This window comes from Filicampus tigris, chromosome 6, assembly GCF_054856515.1.
Source record: "Filicampus tigris isolate MCC_2025a chromosome 6, RoL_Ftig_1.0, whole genome shotgun sequence".
Lineage (NCBI taxonomy): Eukaryota > Metazoa > Chordata > Actinopteri > Syngnathiformes > Syngnathidae > Filicampus > Filicampus tigris.
This window is the reverse complement of record NC_141222.1, coordinates 12,727,450-12,753,138: the sequence shown is the minus strand read 5'-3', so window position 1 is coordinate 12,753,138 and position 25,689 is coordinate 12,727,450. Positions and strand designations below refer to the sequence as shown.

The following is a 25,689-nucleotide window of genomic DNA, read 5'->3' as shown; positions in this document are numbered from 1 at the left end:
ACCCTCAAATTAAAGCTCAGTGTCAGCATTTAAAGCTAGTCTTGATTTTGATTGCAAATCCATTCTAGTGTTGTACAAAACTGGAATGCGAAAAATGGTGTCAAATGTCCAAATATGTATCTCAAAGTCTGTCAATAAATTAAGCATTGGAGCCCATTATTAGAAGATTATTTACGCACCTTATATGCTGATATGCTATGTGGCAATGGTGGCTCACTTTCCCTGCGTGTTGGCCATACCTGTGGGTGCCCTTGGAGGAAACTAGACAACAGATTAAAACACATCAAGCTTCTTCTGCAGGAGGTGGGAGGTGTGGGCGGGTGGTTGGTGTCGGATAAGTGCAACCACACATTTCAGTTTGGTTCAATATACGGGTGCCGTGGAAGACTTGGTATCAGGTGGTCCCTCGTTCATCGCGGGAGTTACGTTCCAAAGATAACTCGCGATAGGTGAAATTCATGACGTAGGACCACTGCATTGCTAGGATGCAAAACATGCACAAAATTATTAGGTTTGATTACCATTGTTGGCATTTTTAATGTACAGTCACTTGAAATAATACTAAGTGAATACACATATTTAGAAAAAAAACATTCGATGATATAAAATAAAAACGCTGAGCAGAACAAGTCATTTCACTTGCCATGAAGAAAGAAGCAGGATATGCAAACTTTTACTGTTCACAAGAGAAAGTTCCTTTTAACATTGTCTGGATAAAACCACCTGAAAAGAAAGTCAATTCTTACTCTAAGCCTGCAAAACTCAATTCAAGTGATGCAAACTTACAAGATAAAACTAGAGACCAATTACTTCTTAATGAAATGCCCCCATTGAAGAATAACCGATGAGAGGCTACTGCGTTTGTGTTAAACAGAGGGATGCCAATGTTATTATTCCAAAAAAGTGCATAAGAGCAGCAGCATTAATGGGACAGTGTGGGACAAAATATCATATTAAAAACAAATTAAATTAGATGGGAACTTTTTTTTTGTAACAAGACAAGGATATTAATATAAAAAATATGTCAAGGGATTACCTGCCAATGTTTTATTATCAAACTTTTTTTTTTGAGGCTCTGATACACTCGCCAAATGAAGTCCTTTAAAAATGTTTGATATGTTGGTCAATGATCGAGTGGATGACAGCTATGCAGCCCAACACTGAAGAGAATATCAAACAAGTAAACAAAACTAAAATTGCACTCAAGGCAACAACCAGGATTTGTATACATTATATAAAAACAACTCCTATCATTTATCCCATCACCTGTTTCTTTTTATCACACAACAACAGATGGGGGTGGTCACACAGCACCACCCACACTGAAAAAAAGTCCAACTTGCTTTTTTTGATTGGTATTTCTCATATGTATACATTACTAGCTATACATTTGACAACTACTGCTGCTATTTCTAAAAAAAAAAAAAAAAAAAAAGAAAAAAAAAATTCCAATTGTCCGATTTCATAAACGATGATAGCGCTGCAAGTGATTCATCCAACAGCTACACCAAAGTGAAAACAGCAATAATAAAAAGAAATGTTTGAAATAATTTATAACTTTGTATTCTCATGGACAATAGTGTTTAGAAATGAACCACTGGATCACTCTAAACATAGGCACAGTTTAAAAAAAAAAAAAAAAAAGATTTAAAAAATTGTAAGAAAAAAAAAAAAAGTACAAAAAAAAAGTATAAACACACCATTAGACCTTTGTTCTCTGTGGTCAAGAATTAACACGAGTAACCATCTCAAGAGAGCGAGGCTGACGTCTAAAGTGAAAATATCAAAAGAAAAAAATGACACCTTTAACTTATGGCAGCAGCAGTAAATGTGACGATCCAGAGACTTGTTTTGTTTGTTTTTGCATATAACTGTGTCCTCGCTCACATAATAGATGCTTGGAATTACTGTAAATACAATGGCAATGGGAGCACGGTTCATATGATTAAAAGACTTGCCACTTAGCTCACAGTTACTCAATATAGAAATTCATGTATCTTCAGTTTTGGCAAAGAGATAGGAATATTTTCCTCCTGTACGATTCGGAATGGAAAGATGAGCGTGCGTGACGGGGGTCCAAGAATGACCGCAATTAAGTGGCGCAATGCAAAGTTCTCCAATGTGTCTCCTTTTGTCTGGTGAGAGTAAGTCTCTTCTCCGTCCATCTCCTCCGCTTTAGTCCCCGACACTGATGCTGGAAGGGAGCTTGGTGGGGGGCGGGGGTGACTTTTTTTTTTTTTACAGTGTATGATACACGGAATGGGGTGGGCAGGCTGGCAGGCATGAGGGTGGGCTCTGTCCTCAAACCATGGCACGGTACGGTCCCTGCATCTTGAGGAACTGGATGATGAAGGAGGGCCCACCGGCCACAATCTGGGGCGGCAGGTGACTGAGGGGACAGTTTTCAATGCTCATAATGGACAGCTTGCTGCACAGGGCCAGCTCAAAGGGCAGGCTGTGCAGGTTGGGGTTGTCGTTGAGGTACAATTCCTCCAGGTTCTCCAGTGTGCCTAAGGAGGGAGACGAATGTAAGTGTGCATGTCAACATGGACCATGTCTGTGCAAGGAAAAAAGAAACGATGATGATAACAAATAACACAGGAACAAAAATAGGTATCGACTGCCACTGTGAAAGGCTCAAGACAAGCCCTTGTCGTTATATGCTGGCAGTTCCTAAGAAGCCAAGGTTTTTCCTGCATATTCAGTCGATGTAAAGAAATAAAAAAAAAAAAGAAAAGAAAATGTACACACTCCTGGTCCAAATGCCAGGCTTTTGTGATATGAAAAAAATGAGAACAAAATAAACCAATTCCAAACTTATTTTCCACCATACCTTTTTTGTTTTCTGAAGCTGAGCCATGATTGGTCATTATCTGAGCCATGAGCAACTTTGATGCCATTTTTAGTCGACAGCCAGTGAGAGAATGGCCGCCCAAAAACGGGTGGATTTTGCTGCTCAACTCATATTCCAAAAAGGCAATATTAATCAGAATGCCGTGTTTAGACGAGTGGGTCTGCATAAAACATTCTAGTAAAGAAAATGTTTGCGTTGAGTTACTCTTTAAACATTTTTAACCGCCTCATTGATTAATTGACTAACAGGTTAACTGATTACTACAATAATTGTTAGTTGCAGCCCACAGTGAAGACTGTCATCATCATCCAGTGGAGAAAATTTGTAACAACAGTGACATTATTAAGGACTGGACGGCCCTCCAAAATTGTTGAAAAGACGAGAAGAAAAATGTTCAGGGGGGCTGCCGAGTAGCAGATAGCAACATTGAAGGAGCTGCAGGAATGTGTTACAAGTACTGACTGTTTATTCATTGTTGCATATGACAACAATCATTTTCTTCATCTGCCTGGGCTATGGGCTAAGGTGGCAAAACAGAAGTCTTACCTTAAAAATAAAACAAAACAGTTGAAATCTCTCAAACACATTTGGGACAGTAAGTTACGGTCCAATAAAAATTATTGGACAGATATATGATTGGTGAGAACACAACACTGCTGATCATCAAAACAACAGCCTAACTGCACCTAGAGTGAAGAGAGCTCAGTGCCACACACATTGCACACGGGTGTTGACCAGAGCTACTTTACGTGTGTCCATTCTTGTACTATTAATATTCCCCTTTTTGAGGGTACGAAAATTGCAGGCATGACGAGTGGCACGACGAAAAGTGTCGGTGTGAGAAGATACGCCAGCAGCGTTGTACATCCACGTCTGCTGTACGGGACCACTTTGCAACACAATGACAGCGGTAGAAAGTCCCTGAAGAAAAAGTGAAAGTGTGCAAGCAACTCATGTTGTGTCTAAGTGCAACACGACTAACATGTCAGCTCATCTGTGGAGACACGCTGCACATTTTGAACGGCTTTACAATGACGAATGATACAAGGCATGCGCCATGCTGACCTACAGGAAAACTGAAGGTTTTCTCTGCCTAACTTCACAGGACATTATGTAATAAAGTCAGATGCGTTTTGCAGACGCGCCCCTGCTTGTTTTAAGCATTTGTTTGTTGCCATATAAACGAAAAGCATGTTGGAGCTAGCAACGTCTCCGTTCTTGCAGCCAAGATGCCACCTACTTTTAACCTTGGACTGCCACAATCTGTCAAATGTCCTTCACTTTAAACCTAATGATGATGATGATGTCACTGAACCTGACATCATATGCCTCACACATCACGCATACTAAAGACAGGGACAAGCGCCAGCAAAGCCTGATCAATAAAATGAGGAGGTCATTTCGTCTTCTTCATTTCATTCATTCAAATCAGACGAGGCACGTATTGCCACATCACCAATTCATCTTCAAATATGTAGCCGTTGCCAACGTCGCTAGGGGGCCGCCATCTTGAAACCATATGACCACCGGAGGATGCATTTTGATTGGCCACGGTTCACGCAGCGCGCACACTGAGTTATTTGCCTCACAAGGCGAAAAATATCAACCATTTTAGATATTTGCCCCAAGGCTTTGTGAGACAGAAAACTAACTGAAAATCAAGCGCAGCACTGACTTCTCTCCTAGCTTGCTCTGCTCCCAAAGACCAGTCAATTCGCGGCCAAAGCAGTTGAAAACCACATTTCGATCATATCGCGTTACTGTCGCAAATGCAATTCATATGCAGAGTAATCATTACATTTAAAGTATGATTATTTCAAGCTTTTCCAGGACATTGTAACAGTAGTTACAGTTACATGACCTGGAAGGAGTTGTTATTAAAGTATCAATTCAGCTTTGTGATGACACAGGGAGAATAAATCAAATAGAAATAAAGTAAACACATTTGTAAGAGAAATATCTAGTCAGATGTGAAAGAAACTGTTACAATTTGGAGCATTTTTCAAGCCTTGAGTACATTAAAATATCTTCTGTTTTCAAAAATTTAAGCACTCATGTTAATTATATACAGATATGTCTTACAGGTGCAACATGGCAAGGGGCCACCATCTTGGGGGATTAAAAAAAAAACATGCAATGAGCACACCTGTAAAAATTTCCATAACAGGAATTCACTAGAAAAAAAATACTGCTGACTAAAGTACATGATTTCTATTCTACTGCCTCCACTCGGGTATAATAATCACAGTATTTGCAAAATACTTTCAAATCTAAATGTTTGACAATTTCTAATGACTACTTCCCAAGATATTGTCAAAATAAAAAAAGCATTCCTCAAAAATGCATTTTTTGGCCACACAACAAGCTAAATGATTTATGATCTGATGAATATGATTTTCAAAATTCTTGGTGTGTCGTATTCAGGATGAAGTGGCCATTCCAACTACACTCGGAATATGTACAAGCATATGTTCAGTGCATATTAAAATAATGGTTTGAAAAATGTATCAGATTTTGTCTGCTTTTTAATTTCCTAAAGAACTACACGGTTCATTACCCTTAAAAGAGATTGCTGATGAAAAGTGTATCGATCCTCTAATATCCATCTTTTCTGTGAGTGGTGGTGCAAATTACATAAAAAAATTTTTAAAAATCCCCAACAACAACAAAACAAACCTGGCCTGGGTAAAACCATTAAGCGAAAATAGACACAAAGATGTCTTTTAGGAAAGTCCACATACTTTACCTTAAGCCACTCTTAGGCCCGGCATGAGCCTACTACTACCACCTATGTCTCCCTCATCCCCCTTGCTAATCTTGGTTTAGCTCATACTCGGCAATAACCTGCCTCTCCACGTCCAATCAACCAGTAGAGGGGTCAAACGTGGGACAAATTGCGGACTGTTGGGCTCTTAAACCCTAATGGTTAACAATATTGTTAATCAGAAACGAATGTCACACTGAAATCCACAAGATGGGGAAAAAAAGTTGGCAACCAGTAAACACAACTAAGAAAATTAGAGTACTTACCAATCTCCTCGGGGAGATGTTGCAGCAGGTTCTCCCCCAAACCCAGATGAGTCAAGTTGGTGAGGTGGCCAATTCCTCTGGGTAATGTTGTCAGCTGGTTATTTGTCAACACCAATTTCTAATGAATTTAGAGTGCAAGACAGTCACAAAGCAGAAAAGAATCATCGTTAAGAATCCCAATTATTCGAGCTTTAAGGTTGTGTCTGAAAGCTCCTCAAACAGAACCAACAACAGTTCGTGTGCAAAACTTGCCTGTAAATCCTTGAGATATGCTATTTCATTGGGGAGACATTCCAACTTGTTTTCCTCCAAGTCAAGCTCCCGAAGCTTTCTCAAATTGCCGATACCATGCGGTAGCTTCTTCAGAAGATTATTGGACAAAATTAACACCTGTGAACAAGACAAAAAAATGAAGTGTCAATCAAACGCCATTCATACTTGGAACTTGGAGCTGCAAGTTTGAGCAGTGTGATGTACTCCACGTGCGCAATGGTCACACTGCAAATGAAATCAAAATGTAGATTGCAGAGCTGGGCATTTTACTACAAATTGAGCGTCCGTCATCTGCCATTCGCCTTTTTTTATGCGGGGGAAAAAAATAGTACCCGTCCATAGGCCGGTCCGCCTCCAATTTTAAACAGGCTTCCGTCTGCGATTCAAACTTTCACTACCACCCGCACTCCCCCCCCCACCCCGAAAAGCAACGACATGGAAGTTTCACTCAGTGCGGCATGGGAATGCGTCTACTTTTAGGACCCTGAAGCTGCAAGCCTGCAAGGCTAATGGGAACGGAAGCCTCTGTTATAGGGATTGTGGTATTGGCCTCCCCCTCTTGTAATGGTATGCCCCAGCAGCAGGAGGGAGGGGTGGTGGACGTGAAGTGAGAATGAGGAAATACAGGTATGCTTGAACTCACACTACAGTCTCGTGTGTGTCTACACAAACAGCCTTGCCGCGGCTATTGAAGACTCATGGCAAAAATAGAATATAGACGATTATTTGAATAGAAAGAGTGACTCACTGCGCTATGGAAACTGTTCACAGCACTCAAATCCGTCCCCCAGGCAACTACTACTCACTATTTTTCCTCACTGCGGCCATCGAAGCCCCGCCGCGAAAAATAGACTAATGACGGACTAAAGATGACTGACTGATTAAATAAAGGGGCTTCCGACTATGCTTAGTCCGTCTATTTTAAAATTTTCCCCATCATTCATCAATTTATTACATAACTATTGGTCCAATCTTGCGTTCACCTTTATACTCAACTGATATGTTTAACATATCTCATTCAAATCATTCAGTTGACAATAGGCCACAAAATGTAGACTTCTCCCTCACTACCTAACTGAAATCGCTAGCTGTAGCATTGCGAGCATCTAAGGCTCACCTCCAGAGACACCAGACCACAGACATCCTCTGATATCTTCGTCAGCTGATTGGTGGCGAGGTTGAGCTCCACCATGCTGGCCCATGTGCCAAAGTCCAACGGCAGAGAAGTTAACTGGTTGTCCTGAGGAAGACAATGGAATGCATTTGTAAGCTAAATGCGAGACAACACAGAGGGTCAATAAAACAATCGGTTCAAGCAGCTGAGCACACCAGCGCACTTGGTGAAATGTGTTAGGTGGCGCCAGAATCAATTCTATTGACTTAAATTTAAATGGCACCCAGTGCCGATGGGTCTGTAAACAATGTCTCCCTAACTGCCAATTCAGACTTTAACAGAATTACAGTTCACACAAGTTGGAAACAATGTGAGTCAATTAGACATTTATAACAAAAAAAACAAACAACAATTAAAACCATGCATGTACATGTTTTATATTACGGTGCTACAACATTTTACATCAGGATTACTTAAAGTGGAAATCAACCCAAACATATTTTTTTTCATGAATATGTTCTATTTTTCTTTGCTACTGTAACAATGAAAATTTCCCCACTGTGGGATCAATAAAGGCATTCTTATCTTATCTTATCTTATCTTATGCAGGCCCAGTAGTTGAAACACGGCATTCTGATTAATATTGTGGAATATGAGTTAAGCAGCAAAATCCACCCCTTTTTAGTCAGATCAGGGGGCGGCCATTTTGTCACTTAAAATGACATCACAAATGCTCAGGGCTCAGGTAACAACCAATCACGGCTCAGCTTCAGAAAACAGGTGAGCCGTGATTGGTTGTTACCTGAGCCCTGAGCAGCTGTGATGTCATTTTTAGTCGACAGAAGTGACAAAATGCTAAAAATAGGTAGATTAACTCTTATTCCATAAACGCAATTTTAATCAGAATGCTTTGTTTCAACTAGTTGGCCTGCATAGAACATACTCTTGAAAAAAAAAATGTTTGGGTTGACTTCCCTTTCAAGTTATGAACTTCTCACTCTTAGAAGAAACTGAAGAGTTAAGAATACATTTAGTTACAAGACATCTTTAGTTCTGGTCGTGATTTACTGTTATTACATTAACTTTTATGATGGGTGAGAGTAGACAGTAACTCTGTTTTAATATGTAGCCAAGCCTCACAAAATTCTGAAAAAAGAAGACTGGGGACTTTCCACTACATTTACATTTCATACAACTTATCAAATGAATATATCAAAACGATCTTTATAACTTTGTCTCTGAATTTGAGAAGGTCTAACTGAATCTACTATGTTTGCGTTTGTGAAGCGAAAAAAACTAAACGAGCAAATGATCTTGGGTAGGTATTGCCTATTAAATTTATAAAACAGATCACGACGTCAGGCATGATGGGCGCAGTAAATTGGTCATACTGAAGGTAATTGAAGTGAAAGGCAAAACATGTACCTTCATGTTAAGCTTGCTTAAAACTTTGGCCTTGATGAAGATTCCAAAAGGGATCTTGTTTATGCGGTTGTGCTCCATGTTGAGCGAGTAGATGGTCGAGAACTGGGATGGCCCACCCACAGGGTATGACTGGAAGCAGTTCCTTGCTAGTGTCAGGCTGGTCAGGTTGACCAAACTTGACAGTAGACCCTGATTAATAACAAACAGAGGCACAACAGAAGCCAAATATGATCAGGAGGAAACTGTAGGAAACAAAGGCTGCTTTTATTTGAACTAGACGTCCATTGAAACACACTTCTTGAGCCTTGAGTGCTTCAGCAAAACAGAATTATTGCCTTTTGAGCAGCAATACTTGATGTCTTCGCTGTCCAACAGAAAACATGCATGTCCAAATGGTATGCCTTTGGTTATTTCTATTTAAAGCAGGGTGATAATTCAATATCAGTATGCATCGCAATAGAGACGTGATCGATATCAATAGAAAGTATGTTAAGACAAAAAATAAAAAATAAATCAGGACGCAAACCTCAACCACGCCATTCTGCGTGCTGTAGGCAGAGGCTACAGTATGCCATTAGATTAGCACAAAAGCATGTTTTGAGCACATAAGAACCATCCTTGTCTATTCCATTGACTGTTTGCCAGCAGACCCCAAGAAGCTGGCCAAGCAACGAACAAGTGCGCACACGCACGGTGAACGAAAGTGTGGCTTTAACTTTGTTCAAATAAATGACCAGTCGCCTCCGTGCAACTCTTGCAGAAAGAAAAGACAGTCCTGGTATATTGCATAAACTAACATGATTTAACATCATATACTCCAAGTATATATAACACATATATACACATGCATGTATCCCTATTATTCTCTGAAAATGTTTTGGATAAAAATGAAAAAATAACCTCACAATATTTGGAGCAAAATGCATTTTGTTGACCGAGTTACTGTTTTGACTTACCTCTGGTAACACTGAAATGTTATTGTTTTCAAGATTCAGCTCTTCCAGTTCTCGACATTTGGCTAATGATCTGGGGATAGCTGACAATCTATTGTATCTCAGACCCAAGCGGTTTATGCTGGCAAGGTTTCCTGAAACATAAGATTTGCACAATTATTTCCTATCAACATTACACACAATTCGATGCTGATTTAGAGATTAAAAAGTACACAGTCAATGGCATACCTATAGTCTCTGGGAGGTCCAAGAGCTCATTGTGCTGCAAATCTAAGTTGGTTATTTGTGTGCAATTCCCAATCTCCTTTGGCAAGTGCTCCAACTGATTATGGGCAACATCCAAAGTAATGAGGATGCGAAGTTCCCCTGAAAACCATGACAAAAACAACACCGGCCATGAATAAGCACAGCAGCAGCCCATAAGAAGGAGATTTGATCTAGAAATATAGGACATCCACGTTTGACCCACCTATTTCTGCGGGAAGCTGCTTGATCTTGTTCTCCCGGATGCTGAGCATGGTGAGCTTGGAAAGGTTCCGGATGTCTTTCTCCACCGTGGTGATACGGTTGAAGCGTAGGTAGAGCGTGGCCAGCGACGTCAGTCGGTAGACTACTGGCGGGATCTCCCTCAGCTTGTTGTGCCGGAGATCAAGCATGCGAAGCTTCTTAAGGGAGTCCAGTGAGTCGGGCAAGCTGGTCAAGGAGTTCTCGCTCAAGGCCAAAGTGAGCAGGCCTGAGAGGCAACCCACTTCTGGTGGTAGGCTCTGCAGTTTGTTGCTGTATAGGTAGAGTTCAGCCAGCTGTGTCAGCTCCTTGATGGAGGTGGGCAACATGTGAATGGACCGCTTCGAGAGATCCAGCCTCATGGAATTTTCCTCCCGGCACTTGTTAAGCTCCTTAATCACCTCGGCATTGCTGGACTTCTTGCGTGTACCTGGTGCTGGGTTTGGCCGCTTTATCGTATTGTCAACTGAGAAGGCAACACCCGGTGTTGAGCTGCTGGTGTCCTTCTTACCTTCTTTGGTTTCTTTCCCTTTGGTCTTGGTTTCTTTGCCCCCATCTTTAACAAGACCTGCCAGAGCCTTGGCCTCCTTTTCCCTTTCTTTGCCTCCCGAACCACTCTTAGGGTCCTTTTCTTTTGAATCTTTTTCTTTGCCTAAAGTACTACTCATGTCGACGTTATCGGGTGTCCTCCAGAGTTGCTCATGAGTTTCTTGTCAGGTTACTTATTTAGGGGAAAAAAGGATGCGGACAGTTGAGCAGGCTTTTAAAGCAAGCATCACTGTGCAGGACCACACACTTGTGATTCTCCTGGGGAAAGGAAGATTTCGCAACACTTTGAAAATGTTGGTCTTTTGTTAAAATGCCAGCGAGTAAAAAATCCGTTGAAGAATCTGGATTGCGGCAGCCGTGGGCCACATTCTTAAGTGTTGAAGCTGCATACAATCGCGGGACTTTTAGGTAAAACTTGTGGAATTCTTTCAGGCTCAAGGGGTCATCAAGGTCTTTGTAATCCCCCTGTTGAAGAAAAAAAAACATTTTTATATGTTACCTGTTTTAAATGAAACAATTTACAGTGATTTCGAGCTTTCGCTGTTCAATATAGGCATGTCACAATTACGGTGATATGAAAGCATTTTTGCGTCACAAGTACGTCTAAAATCATAACCTTCAAGTATCAAGCAAATCCCAAGTTACTGTGTGGAAAAAAATTTAATCACAAGTCGAGTCACCACAAACTTTCAAGCAAGTCGAGTCAAGTGATTACTTGGTTCAAGCAAGTCGTAAGTCAACTCATAAAATTTTGATCAGACAACGTATACTGGAGGGTTAACCTAACACCAAAAAGTATATTAGCTCAAAAAATTAAATGAACATTTACATCTCTACAAATTAAACGAGCAAACAATTTTTGATTAAGAAATGAATGCATACATTTAATGAAGCATTCATGCTTTTTTTTTTTTTTTACTGTCAATGGTACTGTGACAATAAATATTGAAATATGCTGAATGTGAGCGCGAATGTGAATAATCAGATTTAAAATCTACATACATTGCTTTTTGTGCAAATCTGTTTCCCCAATCTATTAGTGTGTGTAAATGGGTGAATGAGAGGCATTCACTTTGTGCACTCTTTAGGTTGTCAGTTTATAAATTCAGAGAAGTTGACATGTATTAGTTTACAGGGCCCCTGCCTTATCAAATGACCAGAAAAGTACTCAAAATGCATTTATGTATAGATGTACCTTTCACTTTTGAATTGGTTCGGTTCTGATTCCCCGAACTTAGGAATCGATACTGGTACTCACTCAATGGTACCAATTTTTGGTGGTAATAGATGCTAACTTATTTAACTTTTTTTTTTTTTATCAGTTGAACAATTATAGTTCAAATTATCACATTTGATTAAATAAAACATCATGAAGTTAAAACAAATGAATCAGAAGGATGGAGTAAAAATCATGGTACAACATTTTACAATGAATATAGTATAAATAATACAAAATACAAAGTGTGAAGCAAAGTTCTTTGCAATGAACAACACAAGGAATGAAGTTAACCCTAGCGTGGTGTTCGTATTTTTGTTACTCAGCCAGTGTTGATGCGTCTGGTCTGACCCGCTAGAGTTTTGGGTTTTCAAAACAACATAAATAATTTGCTGTTAAAATACTCAGATGTTTACCACATTCAAATTGCAGGTAATATGAACAGCAAACATTGTTAATATTTGCCCTTTACCTTTGTTAGATCACATTTATGAATTAATGTGCTACTCGTTTAAAAAAAAAAAAATCCATAGCAGTGTGTTATCACTATGAGGAGAAGGTTTCAGATATACCTTGTGTCAATTTTCTTTTGATAAAAACTGAACGCAGGTCCCAAAGACCTGAACACCATACAAGAGTTAAACAGTAATACAAGGAATGAAGATAAATAATTAGTGAAATCTTGGTTCTTCGTTAGTACAGACCCAAATCAGTCCATACCCAAAAAAAGTGCCAACTTCGGTACCCATCCCTAAATAGATGTCTATACTTAAATAACTTTTCAACAGTACAGGTTTCGATTACACAGTGTCTAATTTATCGCTTTGTCTTCTCAATGCATAACGGACATCAAGTTTAGTTAATATTTAACCAGCTTTGATCAGGTCAACTAAACTGTCAAGCTAACCTGCTGTAGCTAGCTTACAGATGACAGTAAACATAGATGTTTTGTCTATTATCTTCAAGTTTCAAACCTTGAATGTTGCTATTGTCTTTTCTCGGTTTCATCAAAACGATAATATTTGAAGCCAAATGTATTCATCTTTGGTGATGCTCAACGAGTCAGCCTCAACCCTCTTCTGTGGCCAGGGCATACTGGTGGCCATCACACGCACAACACAAAAAAAATGTTGTTTCATAAACAAAAGGCACGACATATTAAAAACAACTTGTCAAGTCACAGGGTTCAAATCAAGTCATTTTTTTCCAACTAATTAGCAGAGCTAAATTTCCTGGTCTGTTTATCGCCTTCCATCTGCAGCCGGGGTACCCTTTTGCCGTCCGTCTATCCGCCTGAGTCCAAGTCATGTGACTCGAGTCTCCCACCTCTATAGTTGGACAATAATTTTCTATCGCATGAAAGGATGAAACAAAAAAAAACTTCAAAACAGGTTTGGTGAGGTGACTTTAAGTACCAGTGAGTACACAAATGGTTACACCAGTCATCTGTTGAATGTGATGCACCTAACCTCACACCGACTTTTTGCAACTAAATAAACATAGCCCAGCGGGTGTTGACATTACAGATGCCTCCAGCCCCACCTCAACTCGCATTCTGCTATTTAGCTATTCCTAGCTGTCAGTATCACAGAGAATCATGGGCTATTTATGTCTTGCATCTTAAAATCTTTAACAAAGGGTGGTGTTTGTGGTGGACTGTGTCCGTTAGTCTCAATGAGTGTATAAAGCTGCTTCATACATGTTAAGCCCCAGCAAAGAGAGACAGTTTGGATGAGGATCAGAACTAAGTGAAAAGGTTAGCACTGCTGAGACTAATCTTTAGAAGAGGCCTTCAAAGCGTTGAGCCCCCACAACAAGAGGTCATATGACCTTTCGGGAAAAATCACAGCACCCCTTACATGGCCCAAATTTTGACAGACCCTTCCCGAAATCAAACATTAAATCATAAATCAAAGGGCTAACATATACTGTGGTCTGTGACAGGCGTGTCTGAGTGTAAAAGAATTCTGACCATAAAATGAGAAATGCCAGATCCTCCCCCCCATTGTCATCTAATCCAAACTGAACAAGAAACTTCCTTTTATGGTTGGACGTTCTGTGTCCCTGCATGAGAACACGCTTTTTGACATTACACACAGCATACAAGTACTATTACCGGTAGATTCATGCTTACTTTCTTTGAGAAAAGATGAAATAAGCAATTTACTATGTTCATTTTCTTTGTAACCAATGCCCTTTTTGCATATGGGGAAAAGGCATCAAGCAATCGTGGGCTGTACTGTATCCTCATTAATTGTTCAAGAGCAGCTTTTGGGGAAATACATTGTAAAAAGGAAGTTCAGGTGGGTAAATGAAATCAGATTTCAGAGGAAGGATGTTGAAATGAATGGCAGCAATGTTTGAAAAATAAGAGAGCAAAGCAAATTAGAAATGTGAGTATTAAATGTCATGGCTACACAATGCAAAACATACAATTTAACATTTTAAATTACAGTTATTACAGGTGAATCAGACAACGGTCAATGCAATTCATTTGTCGATTAGTGTAGATTTCAAAACAAATTGTAAAAAATATCTATAAAAAAAACCCACCATTTTTTATTCATTGTGTACCGTTACAAATGGTACGCAATGAACGAGGGTGTGCAGCGAACTAGGGCTGAACGATTATGAAAAATAATGTAATTGCAATTTTTTTTCCCAAAAAAATTGTGATTGTGATATTGCAATGTTTTTTCAAGGTCTTTTCTCATGTGTTTTTAAACAATTAATCTTTATTACAACAAATAATGTAATATCGGTTATGCATTATATAATACTGAGGTAAAGGCAAATGAAGCATTAATTCATAAGAAAGACAGTTTATCTACTACAATTAGAGGTATAAACTTACTAAATATTTTGATATGCATTTTGGTTAAGATAAGGGTACACTACACTGATACTAGACTGTAAGACACAAACTCGAATGCAGATTACAACAATAATGTAAACAAATCAGTAGATTTGCCACTTACTACAAATCACTTTGTTTCATGAAACATACAAAGGTGGGCTGCACTTCTTAATAACCCGACTTCTTATATAGACCGAAAAACAATAATCCAGTAGCTGTACCACTCCGTACACGTCACTTCATTTCATGAAATGTCTTATGCAAAAATGGACTGCACTTCACTCACTCAACTTAACATATAGACGGATAAATCAATAAAACACACATGTATACATTTAAATCTTACACCATCTCCTAGAAAAGTAAAATAACGCCCACTTATGACATCATCTCAACCGCCAGCAGGCATGACAACACTCTATGACGTCTCGTCATTAAACATCTCCGTCTGTTTTTCTGTTCGAAACATACGGCTAAATTCATCCCCTTAATATTTAACTGCTTGACAACTTTGCACGGATGCGTTTTTATTTGTCATGGCTCAACGAGCAGCACACTATCGTCTGTGCGTGTGCTCAAACTTCAAACACACATAAATCGAAGTCAACGGCGGCACGCCATGACAGACACTTCCTCACACGCGCTCCGACATACGACGGCAGCCAAAATATCACAATATAGATAACACACAAACACAGTGAGGGTTTTTTTACCCACACGCGGGAATTTTTAACCATGCGAGGCGAAAAGGATCAAGCATGCCGTAGCTGCGGCAGCGTTAGTTTAGTGTTCTGTGAATCCTCCTCTCACCTCTGCTGTCAATAAAGTAATGACCATTTAAATGGCAGCCTTCGCGACCACAAAATCGCACTCCCCCAAAGCGTGATTATATTGCAAATGCAATAAATCAGTCACCATTACAGCAGACTAAGCAGGGTCCTATATTATGACTTTTGGGGTGGTGGCTCTGTTCTGGTGGTCCTGACAGAATGGACACTGGCCCTGTATATTCATGACAGAATACGATAAGTTTCAATGATGACTTTTATATTTAGCATCACTATTGAATTATATAAAGTGGAAGTTAACCCAAACCCAAAGAATAATGTTATTCTAAATAATTGTTTATATAATGTTTAACCGTACAACAGCAATTTATTTAAACAATTTTTCTGTAAATTATGTATTTACAGTATTTTACATTGTTGTAGTTGCAAGACCAGTTAATTTATGAAAGAAAAAAAAAAGTGTTAATTTGTTATGGTGCTTTCCTAAAAAAAAAATTTTTAAAAAAGCACAAATATGAAAACCGTTAACACACCAAATTGATAAGCAGTATCGTTAAGAGTAGTAGTATCATTAAAATCTTAACGATCCTATCTCTATGTCTACTAGAGTCATGAGATCTAGTGGGGCACTTTTACATAGTGCCCCTCGTGTTCAGACTGAGACACCACAGTCTTACGGATAAATAAGACCCTTAGAAAAAGCTGCAGGAAACTTGTATTCAAGTTCCAATTCATTTTAGGGCTGTGCTAATCACATTTTGTTGCACAAAAGTCCAAATCCAAATCATTTGATTTTGAGTTTTTGCCAATACAGTCATAATCTGATATACCTTTGGAATGCATTAAGAAATAAAAGAGCGCTTCCAAATTGTCTCAAATGACATTTTTTTTCCCCCTCGAATAAAGGTATCCCAACAAGATACCTTCTTGTATGGCTCCATGTCTAGTGAAGCAGCACTAGAAAACAAGAAAACAAATAACACATCAGTGGTCCTGTACAAAATAATGATGCAAACAAATTATATTTAAATATCCTGTCCTAAATGAAGAAACTAAAATCTAAAAATAAAATGTAAAAAAAATCTCACTCAGTGCAGCAACAAACTAAAGACCTTAAGTGGTCAGCAAATCAATTCCACACAGTGCAACGCTGTAGAAGTAAAAGTGGAGCACTTAACTCCACTTTTAAGAGTTAGCTGGACGGTTATATTTGGAATCCCATTTCAGTGTTGAGCAAAATATAGACCAACTACTAGTATAGAAATGAATAAAGCTCAGTTCCACACAAAACGCTCCATTTACAGACATTACAAGTAGAGATAGACCGATTATCGTCCGGGCCGATTATCGGGGCCGATATTTAGCATTTTGACGATTATCGGCATTGCTTTTTTTTTTTTTTCATTTTAAGGCAGATTAATTAAAAGCTGGTTTATTGCAGCTTGCTGCGGCATGGTTCTCTCTCTCTCTCGCTCTCTCTGTGCTGCTCAACTGGCCCTACCTCCAAAGCAGATTGGCCCGCCCACAGCACCATCTGATTGGTTTCTTGTGAAGTGTGGTAACAGCCAATCAGCGTAAAGCTGCCTGTGTCTCTCTCGCTAGAGCAGCACAGCACACTGAGCACAGCACTCGCTGCTTGAGCAGGACGGCACAGGGGAAATTCAAGCTATTAAACAGACTTTGAGGAAATGTTAATAAATGTCAGTCTACGATAACTAACAACCACTTGTAACATTACTATGAGCCCTTCTATGTCTTATAAAACACAAGGGGCAGTTCGGCTTGCCACGGTAAGATGTCTAATTGCCTTGAAGCTAAGTGCGTGTCTGTGTGTAACCCACGTCATGAAAAACTAAACTCGACTCAACTTTATTGATAGAGCACTTTAAAACAACCACCGCTCCATACAAAGTAGTGCTGTACATCGACGGCAAAGTACTGTAAGTGAAAGTCCGGTCGCATGCATTTAAAGTAGGGATGTGCGTGACTAGTCGTTTAACCGTCTACGATTTGAGCACCAAGAGAGAGAATTGCAAGACGTACACGTACACGTACACGTACACCCCCCCCCCCCCCCACACACACACACACACACACATAGTAGGGGGGCGGGGATACTAAGTTTGGGGCAATAATATTTAGAAAAGTACATTCTGAAGATGTCGAAGCTACCACGAAAAAAAACAGCACCGTTTGGCACATCGAGGTGTTTCCTTTGGATGTGGTTTCTCATCGCTCCGGTAGAATAGTTGTAAGCGAGTTTATGCTGAACCTACAGTTTGAAGATGGCGGAGCCGGGCCCAGTGGGTATGGCGGCGGGGCCAGGCAGACGAGCAAGAGAGCGTTTGTTCCAGGCGCTGTGATGCTCACCGCACAGCAAAGATTATCCAACTAATTTGTGAAATGACACCTGAAAACCTAGCTGCTCACCTGCGGAGTGTGATTGTACGTGGGCACTAGAAAATAAAGTCGTCGCCTGTGTGCATGATAATGCCGCTAACATGGTGCTGGCGAATGAGACCCTGCTGGACTGGGAGTCAGTACCATTACTCATTACAAAATTCATAATAGATGCCATGCATTGCATTGGCAAATGTATCAGAAATGTATTTCTCTTTCAATTGTTCACCTTTATTCAGTCAGTTGTTGTTACATCAATAGAATTTAAATTAACAAACTGTCCCGAATGTTTGGGCTAAAATAGCCCCTAAATACACAAAGCATTTGCATTGTAAACTGTGAATTCAATATGTATTAAATTTCAAGTTTTCTTGCTTATAGACTAGTCGACTAGCAAATAAAATTTGAGACTAGTCGGGGGGCAAATTAGTCGAAATTCCCATCCCTAATTTAGAGCAAAAAGTGTCACTTTTTCTGCTTCCACAGAAAGTCAGAACACCCACAAAAAGCAATGGAGAGAAGACACAGCCGTGTTGATGAGATTATTTTTCTGGCTAGTAGCTGCGTTGAGGATGCGCTTTTCTGTTTTTGAACTTTAAAACAAAGATATGTGAAAGATAAACATTTGAGTTATAGTGGATTTTTAGAAAACAATTTACTGTGGTAAACTTTAAGGAGATGTTTGTTTTCATTGAAGTATAAGACATGCATATGGGCCTGGGAGCTCCCGACACTTTTTGTTAGACTTGTAAAACAAAGTTGTCTATTTTCTAAGATCTAAAAAAGCTTTACAATGTTTTTAATATACAGGTGCTTAAAGGCCTTTAAACTAAGTCAAGTGCCGCAGTTTTTATTTTTCAAAAATTTGACACCATTTTAACCCTTTTTTCTACAAATGAATACCGGCTTCAAATATCGGTTATCGGCCTACTTGATCACTAATAATCGGCATCTGCCCTGAAAAAAGCATATCGGTCTAGTCAATGTCACACTGTCGTTACATTCCAAATTAAACTATTTCCTAACCGCATGCATTATCCCTGAGTAAGCTGATTCGCCAGCTTCAAGTTTTTGCTATCCACTAGATACAGAAGGCCCACTACATCTAATGCTCCCTCAATGTTCTCCTGTAACATGTGTTAAGTATACCTCGGCTGCTTCCTGCATGTGTATTGCGCACAAAAACTGCTGTTGATGTAACAATCGTTTGGGAAATTGAGTTCTCTTAGACCTCTTTTATATAACAGCCATGCCACAAAGAGGGCACAAAAAATGATCAGAGACGGCACACATCCACAACACACATTTTTCTAACTTCTAACATCTGGCAGACGCGACAGAAGCGTCATAGCTAGAACAAGAAAACTCAAAGAAAAACAGCTTCTACCCACACGCCACCAGACTCCTGAAGTAATGACATCACAATTTGCCAAACAAACTGTGCAATATTTTTCTTTTGTAATCCTGCTCACTTGAATGTTTAAACTGCGCAATACTACTGCAACCTGCAATACTTAGTCAAATACTGTATTTTTCTTTTTGCACTAACTAGACCACATGTGTTCAAACTCGAGGCCCGGGGACCTTATGTGGCCGGTGAAAGCTAATCAAGCATGTCTAATTCCATGACACTTGCTAAAATCTATACCAACATTTCAACTTATCATGTAATAAATAATGTTTTGATATTAACTCATTCACTGCCAGACATTTTCTGACTGTCTTTTTTTACCCTAACGCTAACGAAAAAAATATAAATAAGTTCCTGGGATCGAATGGCTGGACTGTGAAAAGACAAATAAATTTGTCAATGGCAGTGAATGAGTTAAAAGCATTTTTAGGTTGAACAAACTATTATTCTTGACTTCTGATTTCAAAATTAGCTATCCATCAATTTGTTTATGTAATAATATGAGGAGGTACATTTATATGGCTTCATAGACAAAAGGGCCCACCTAGGGAAACCGTAATTACAGTGTGGCCCGTGACAAAAATGAGTTTGATACCCCTGAATTAGGCCATTGCTACCGACAAATTTAAAAACACTGTCAATATTTATTTCATTGTTTTTAAATTGTACATTGCCAAGTACCCACGTTCCTTCAGTATTTCATTGATCCATTTTCTGTACCGCTTTTACTCAACAGGTTCGCGGACCCACGAGTGTGCTGGAGCCTATCCCAGCTGACTTTTGTCAAGAGGCGGGTACACCCTGAACTGGTCTCCAGCCCATCACAGAGCACATATAATCAAACAGTCATTCACACTCACACCTAAAGACACTTTAGAGTCTTCAGTGAGCATAACATACATGTTTTTGGCAGGTGCAAAAGGAGAACATGCCAACTCGACATCGTAAGGTCAGTGCCAAGATTCGAACACTCAACCTCACAACTGTGAGGCGGACGTATGTGCAAGCCACTCAGTCACCTCCAAGCGTGTTTTTGGAATGTGGGAGGAAACCGAAGTGAAGCCCATGCAGGCATGGGGAGAACATGCAAACTCCACAGGAAGGCTTGAGCTCGGATTCGAATCCACGACCTCTGAACTGTAAGGCGGATGTGCTAACCAGTCACCCACAGTTCTGCCCACTTCAATATTAATCCTTCATGATTTAAAATTGCTCTTTTTTTGTTTAGTGTGTTTGAATCATATCTCTTCCTCTCTTTTCAAAGATGAAAAAAGACATCCACTCCGTTTCCATGTAGACATGGCCTTACGGTGTGTCATCTTAAAGCGATGTCATCGGGCAGCACCTTCCAGTCACAGCCGTAGTGCCTGTTTTATTTTGTCACCCTTCTTTACACAAGATAACGAATGCTCTTCTTTTTGGGCTCACATTTGAACAAATAGGTGCTGTATAACTGGGTTTAAACAGTTGTAGCCTAAATAAAAGCTAAACATTTTCGGGGAATCCCACTAATTGTGTGCATGTGGATTCTTTTTCTACCCCAGCTTTTTTGCACCACCACAGGAGCCCAAAATGTTATACATTGTGTAAAATCTAACTGATATAGTGCTGTTTCATTTGGCATTACCTTTGTACCTTCGGATTATTTTGTCGCTTTGTGACCTTTATAAAATTACCGTATTCTCCGGACTATAAGCCGCACCTTTACATAAAGACGCACCCACTATTTGGGGGGGAAATGATGAAAAAAACACATATAAGCCACATCTTTATATAAGCCACACCTATCTATGTTGAAAAAGTTGATATTTACTGCATTTACAGAACGATTTGGAATTGTAAATGTACATGTATGTACCTGAACAGATTCTTTCCTAACAGTGCCTTTTAACACGACAGCAAGTAGCAACTTTGCTGATAGAATCGGAACAGGACCAAGACAAAATAAAGTAATTATCTTCATTTCACTGCCCGCTGCCACTCCAGTTTGTCAATTAACTTCCCCATACTACCTAATTCATAATCTAGTGCATAGCGCCCTCGCCTGTGTCACATCGTTTAATGGCTATTGTATTGTATTGTAATTCCGGTTAGAGCACCCCTAGCAGTGGCAGAAAAATCCACAGAATAGCCACACCTTTAAATAAGCCACATGGTTCAAAACCTAGGAAAAAAGTAGCGGCTTATAGTCCGGAAAATACGGAAAGAAAACTACAGTTCTGCCAAAAATCATGTGATCAGCCACGATTACGATCACATAATTGGATCAGGACAACCATGTTCATTTATCAACATTTTTATTGTCTAAACATTAGGCATAATTGAATGTTTCTTGAAGCAGTTTTTTTATGTAATTATTTTAATTCTTTGTACTTTATTGAAATTGGTTGTACTAAAAGATATTTTGAGGGCTATATATTTTAGAAAAAAAATTCTAATCTCATTTCATGAAAAATACTATATCAGTGCTGTGTGCTAAAAATTTTTTTTAAATCTTATATCCCAACATAAGTAATTTCATATCCCAATACCGATATCCTTCCAGACACCATATTTTTCCTTAGATTTTCATGAAATTAATGGCAATTTTGTTAAAATGGAACACACACAGTACTGTAACTTTTGATTAGAAATAAGCATAATCACAGTGAGCATTAAGCAGCTAGCATATGAAGTTAATTTAGCAATCAACATTATTGTCAGTCTGTGCTCACTCCTTGCCAAAGAACACACACAAATGCACAATACCAGTCAGAGAATATTCCGATCACAAGTATACTGTGCACAAAAAATCTGGTCAATACCGGCTCCATCTGAGCATCCCATCAAGCCGATGGGAATGGGAACAAAAACGGGGAGTAGAAATATGCCCAAATAAAGCCAATGGCAGAAATCAACAGACCCAACACTTCTAAATTCAGAGGGCTCAGGGCAATCATCTCCAACTGGCAGGAGACTGAAATAACGCTGGTTAAAAGTACTTGGACAGAGCCAGAGTGTTACAACTTTGCACTAATTTCTGGTGCAGCATAGTCTTATTTTTCACATTATTCCTCACTTCTGAAAAAAGATATTGCAAAAATAAAGAAAAAGAAAAACAAACAAGTTTTTAATCCTTTGAGATGCCGGCTGAAAGGAGTTCTACAATGAGGTGCACAAACAGCTCGCATAATATGCTGACTTCACAATTTGACAGTCCAAAGTATGCACAGCATGTAAAGCACATTTTCCTGAACTATTTGGTTGAACTCCAAATTTTAGAAGCTTAGAAGGCGTCCAAGGCTTAACATTCAATTGCAATAGAAAGAACCAGTCTATTGCTAGCATGATACTTCTCATACAAACATTTATACATTACGTTTAGACATTTCATTTCATTTGGGTAACTTAAACTGTTGCTCTCATCCAAAACGTAAGTCTTCTAATTAATGCCATATTTTCTGTGTTTTACTAGACTATCTTCTTGTCTGTGAGCACAGAACCTGTTGCATTTCCCCCCTTTGTTCTTTATACATTGGGGAGGGAAAAAAAATAGAGTAGAATAAATGACAATGAGGTTTGTTTCAAGTTCAAGTGAACAACATTCAATCTTCCATCAGTTGATTGCAGTATGCCAAATGCGGACCTCACAAGGCAAAATCAAAATTGCAAGAGGGAATGCATTTTGTTTTAAATGCGTGTTTATGTACTTCCAGGTCAGTTTGGCAGCTAGCCTAGCCTCTACTGCGCGACTGAGAGGCGACAGCACGTCAGAGACAGCAAAAATCATGGAGGAGGACCTGGAACGGTTCCTTGCGGTGAAGAGATGTCCTCTATTGTTTAGCAGTCGCTTCAGATGTATTTGGCTTATTTGGAAACCGTGCTTAATATCAACAACTGATTTTATGTCTTTTGTATTTCAAGCAAATTTCAATTAAACTTGCCCACAGGTGAAAACGCTCCCTTTGTTGCTTTTGTCTATCCGGAAATACGTAAAGACGCATGGCAAAAAAAAATGTTCACTTAGAGAAAAAACGTACCATGCAATCTTTGCAAGGGAACACAAACTTTGCAAGGGAACACAAAGTTGTTGTTGTTTTCTTTTAACTTCTACTTCCATGTCACCTTAGGGGCTCCGTAGAGATGCAAGTAACCTTTTAATTATTTTTACACTGAATCGCAATCTGCCCTCATTTTTCTCGAGCACATCAAGTTTTTATAATGATAAAATAATAATAATATAGTATGTAATATAGTAATACATTTGGTAATATTTATGAATTAAGGGTTAGGTTCAGCAAAAGGGAGAATTTCTTTCTGAAATGGAGTAAAATCCGTATAATGCAAGCTTTTATAAGTGCAACAAAAACAAAACAAAGGAAAATCTCTCAAAAACCCAATGTGCAAGAAAAAAAAGTAAAGACTTTTGTCAATCAGCATCAAAAATACATTTATGGCTACACCAAGACATCTGTGATTAAAATTTGCTGTTGACCAGTGTAATCTAACATGGCCACTAATAAATGTATTCATGTGTGTCGATCATATATGCCTAACTGGATGTTTGGGGTTTAAGTGGAAGAAAGCATAACTGTACTGGATGAGAAAATTAAATTCATTTCATGCGTTGCTGATAAAAACAAACCATTTGATAGTTGGTTAGGCTACAGTTCAAACTCTGGACGGCTAGTGTGCTAATGACAAATCCTGGGAATCAGATTAACGACACATCACTAGCAGGACGTGCATGTCATGAGTCATGACACCTTTTCTAGATTAGTTTTTGTGCATGCAATGCAATAACTTGTCTCATGCCTGGCACACACAACTTGACGTCATTGTTTGGGTTACGTGGACTTGAGGTAACTGACTTTTGTGAAACATCCCGCGTAGGACTAAACACTTTTGACAGCTGGGGTGAGGAAGGACATACACAAACATTTTTGTGCACCCAAAAAGAGAAAAACTATTGGAATGTGTGACTGACAAGGGGACAGGAAATAAGAGCAAGTAAGCTAAACGTCAAGAGCAAACGTCAGTGTTGCAGACTGCTAACTTGCTAACGTCAGCAAGCCAGCAGGTTAGCCACTCGAGCTAACTGAATTCCAAGACATGTAACAAGTCCGAAACACACCGCTGCAGTTAGATGCTTCCAAACAAGATCCTGTCATTTCCACTTATTTGGTGAGGTGGCGAAACGTATTGTGTTTGCCAATGTCTGTGAACGATGATCTGTGTCTGAAATGGAGCTAGCGGTAACGTAGGCCCAAGCAGAGCGGCTGGCTGACGCGAAGCCGCTCGCCAGCCACAATTTGGACCGAGAAGCGAAGCCTCCACTGAGGCCAGCTGAGGGCCATCGGTCGGTCGGTCGGTCGGTCGATAGACACCCACCACCAAGAGCCACGGAAGCAAGCGACATCTTGGCGCAAGAGTCAATGACGCCAAAGAGGGCGCGGACTCATCTTTACCACAGCATCCGAGCGGTTCCTGTATTGAATATTCGCCGAAGAAAGAAAAAAGAAAAAGAAAACACTCCTAAAACAGCGGCCATTCCGAAACTGAACAAAAGAGTGCGTTTGTACTCGTTACAGTAAAATGACACTCGGGCGTTACGTAGGTTGTAGCAAAAGCCTGATCAGTTGTACAGTCTCTGGACTTGCGTGACAAGGCGAAATGTGTGCGAAATGTCAAGTGTGAATCTGATAATATAGCGTAAGTGTTTTTACCTTCAGAGGTGTGACTCCGCCATCCTCGCTGCTTCCTCCTCTTTTCCAACCAACACTGGTGCTCGGCTCCCCCGCCCCGCCCTCGCTGCCACCAAACTGCGTCATTCCCTCCTGGACTAATCGCGTTACTCGACACCAGCTGCGCCTCGCCTACCTGCAAGGCGGACATGCGCAGATGGCTGCGGCGGCCGACGACGCGACAACAGGCTGCAACCAACGTCTCTGGAGCTTTCCAAGAACAGGAAATTTAGAGTGCATGGCCACTGTCCACGAAGTCTATTTTAAAACAAAATATATGTTCATCAGATTTATTTAGGTGCTCGGTGGTGATCCAACTCTTTATGCACATTGCATTTGGTACAGTATTTCAAGTTTTGATGAGGTTCTGGTATATAAACTCCTAAAAATGGCTTCTCCTCACCATTGGAACAAATCGGATATGCATGACCAAATGTAAAAACCGAGAAAACAAAGAAATGTGGTCAGGGGAGGCTGAGAAAAAAGGCATAAATAAAACTTATATTTTTCTGTTTGGATTCAATAATGACCTCATAGGCAAAATTGCTGACTTTACATGTTTCTTGTTCAAATACATGGGTGCGATGTAAAG

The 25,689-nt window shown here is 39.7% G+C and overlaps 1 protein-coding gene across 2 annotated transcripts; it reads right to left on the bottom strand.

The window, feature by feature from the left end:
• Nucleotides 1-504: 504 nt before the first annotated feature.
• Nucleotides 505-25,175, bottom strand: shoc2 (SHOC2 leucine rich repeat scaffold protein). Of its 2 annotated transcripts, XM_086034243.1 has the most exons (10): nt 25,080-25,120; nt 24,745-24,840; nt 10,119-11,167; nt 9,878-10,015; nt 9,653-9,783; nt 8,697-8,885; nt 7,275-7,397; nt 6,137-6,274; nt 5,885-6,002; nt 505-2,510 (listed from the first exon to the last, which is right to left on the bottom strand). In XM_086034243.1, exons 3-10 carry the CDS (start codon nt 10,819-10,821, stop codon nt 2,302-2,304), a joined length of 1,749 nt encoding a protein of 582 aa, XP_085890369.1. In that variant the 5' UTR covers nt 10,822-11,167; nt 24,745-24,840; nt 25,080-25,120; the 3' UTR covers nt 505-2,301. The 2 variants fall into 2 exon arrangements, with proteins under 2 accessions (XP_085890369.1, XP_085890368.1); XM_086034242.1 differs by lacking the exon at nt 24,745-24,840 and having other exon boundaries at nt 25,080-25,175.
• Between the last annotated feature and the right edge of the window lie 514 nt (nt 25,176-25,689).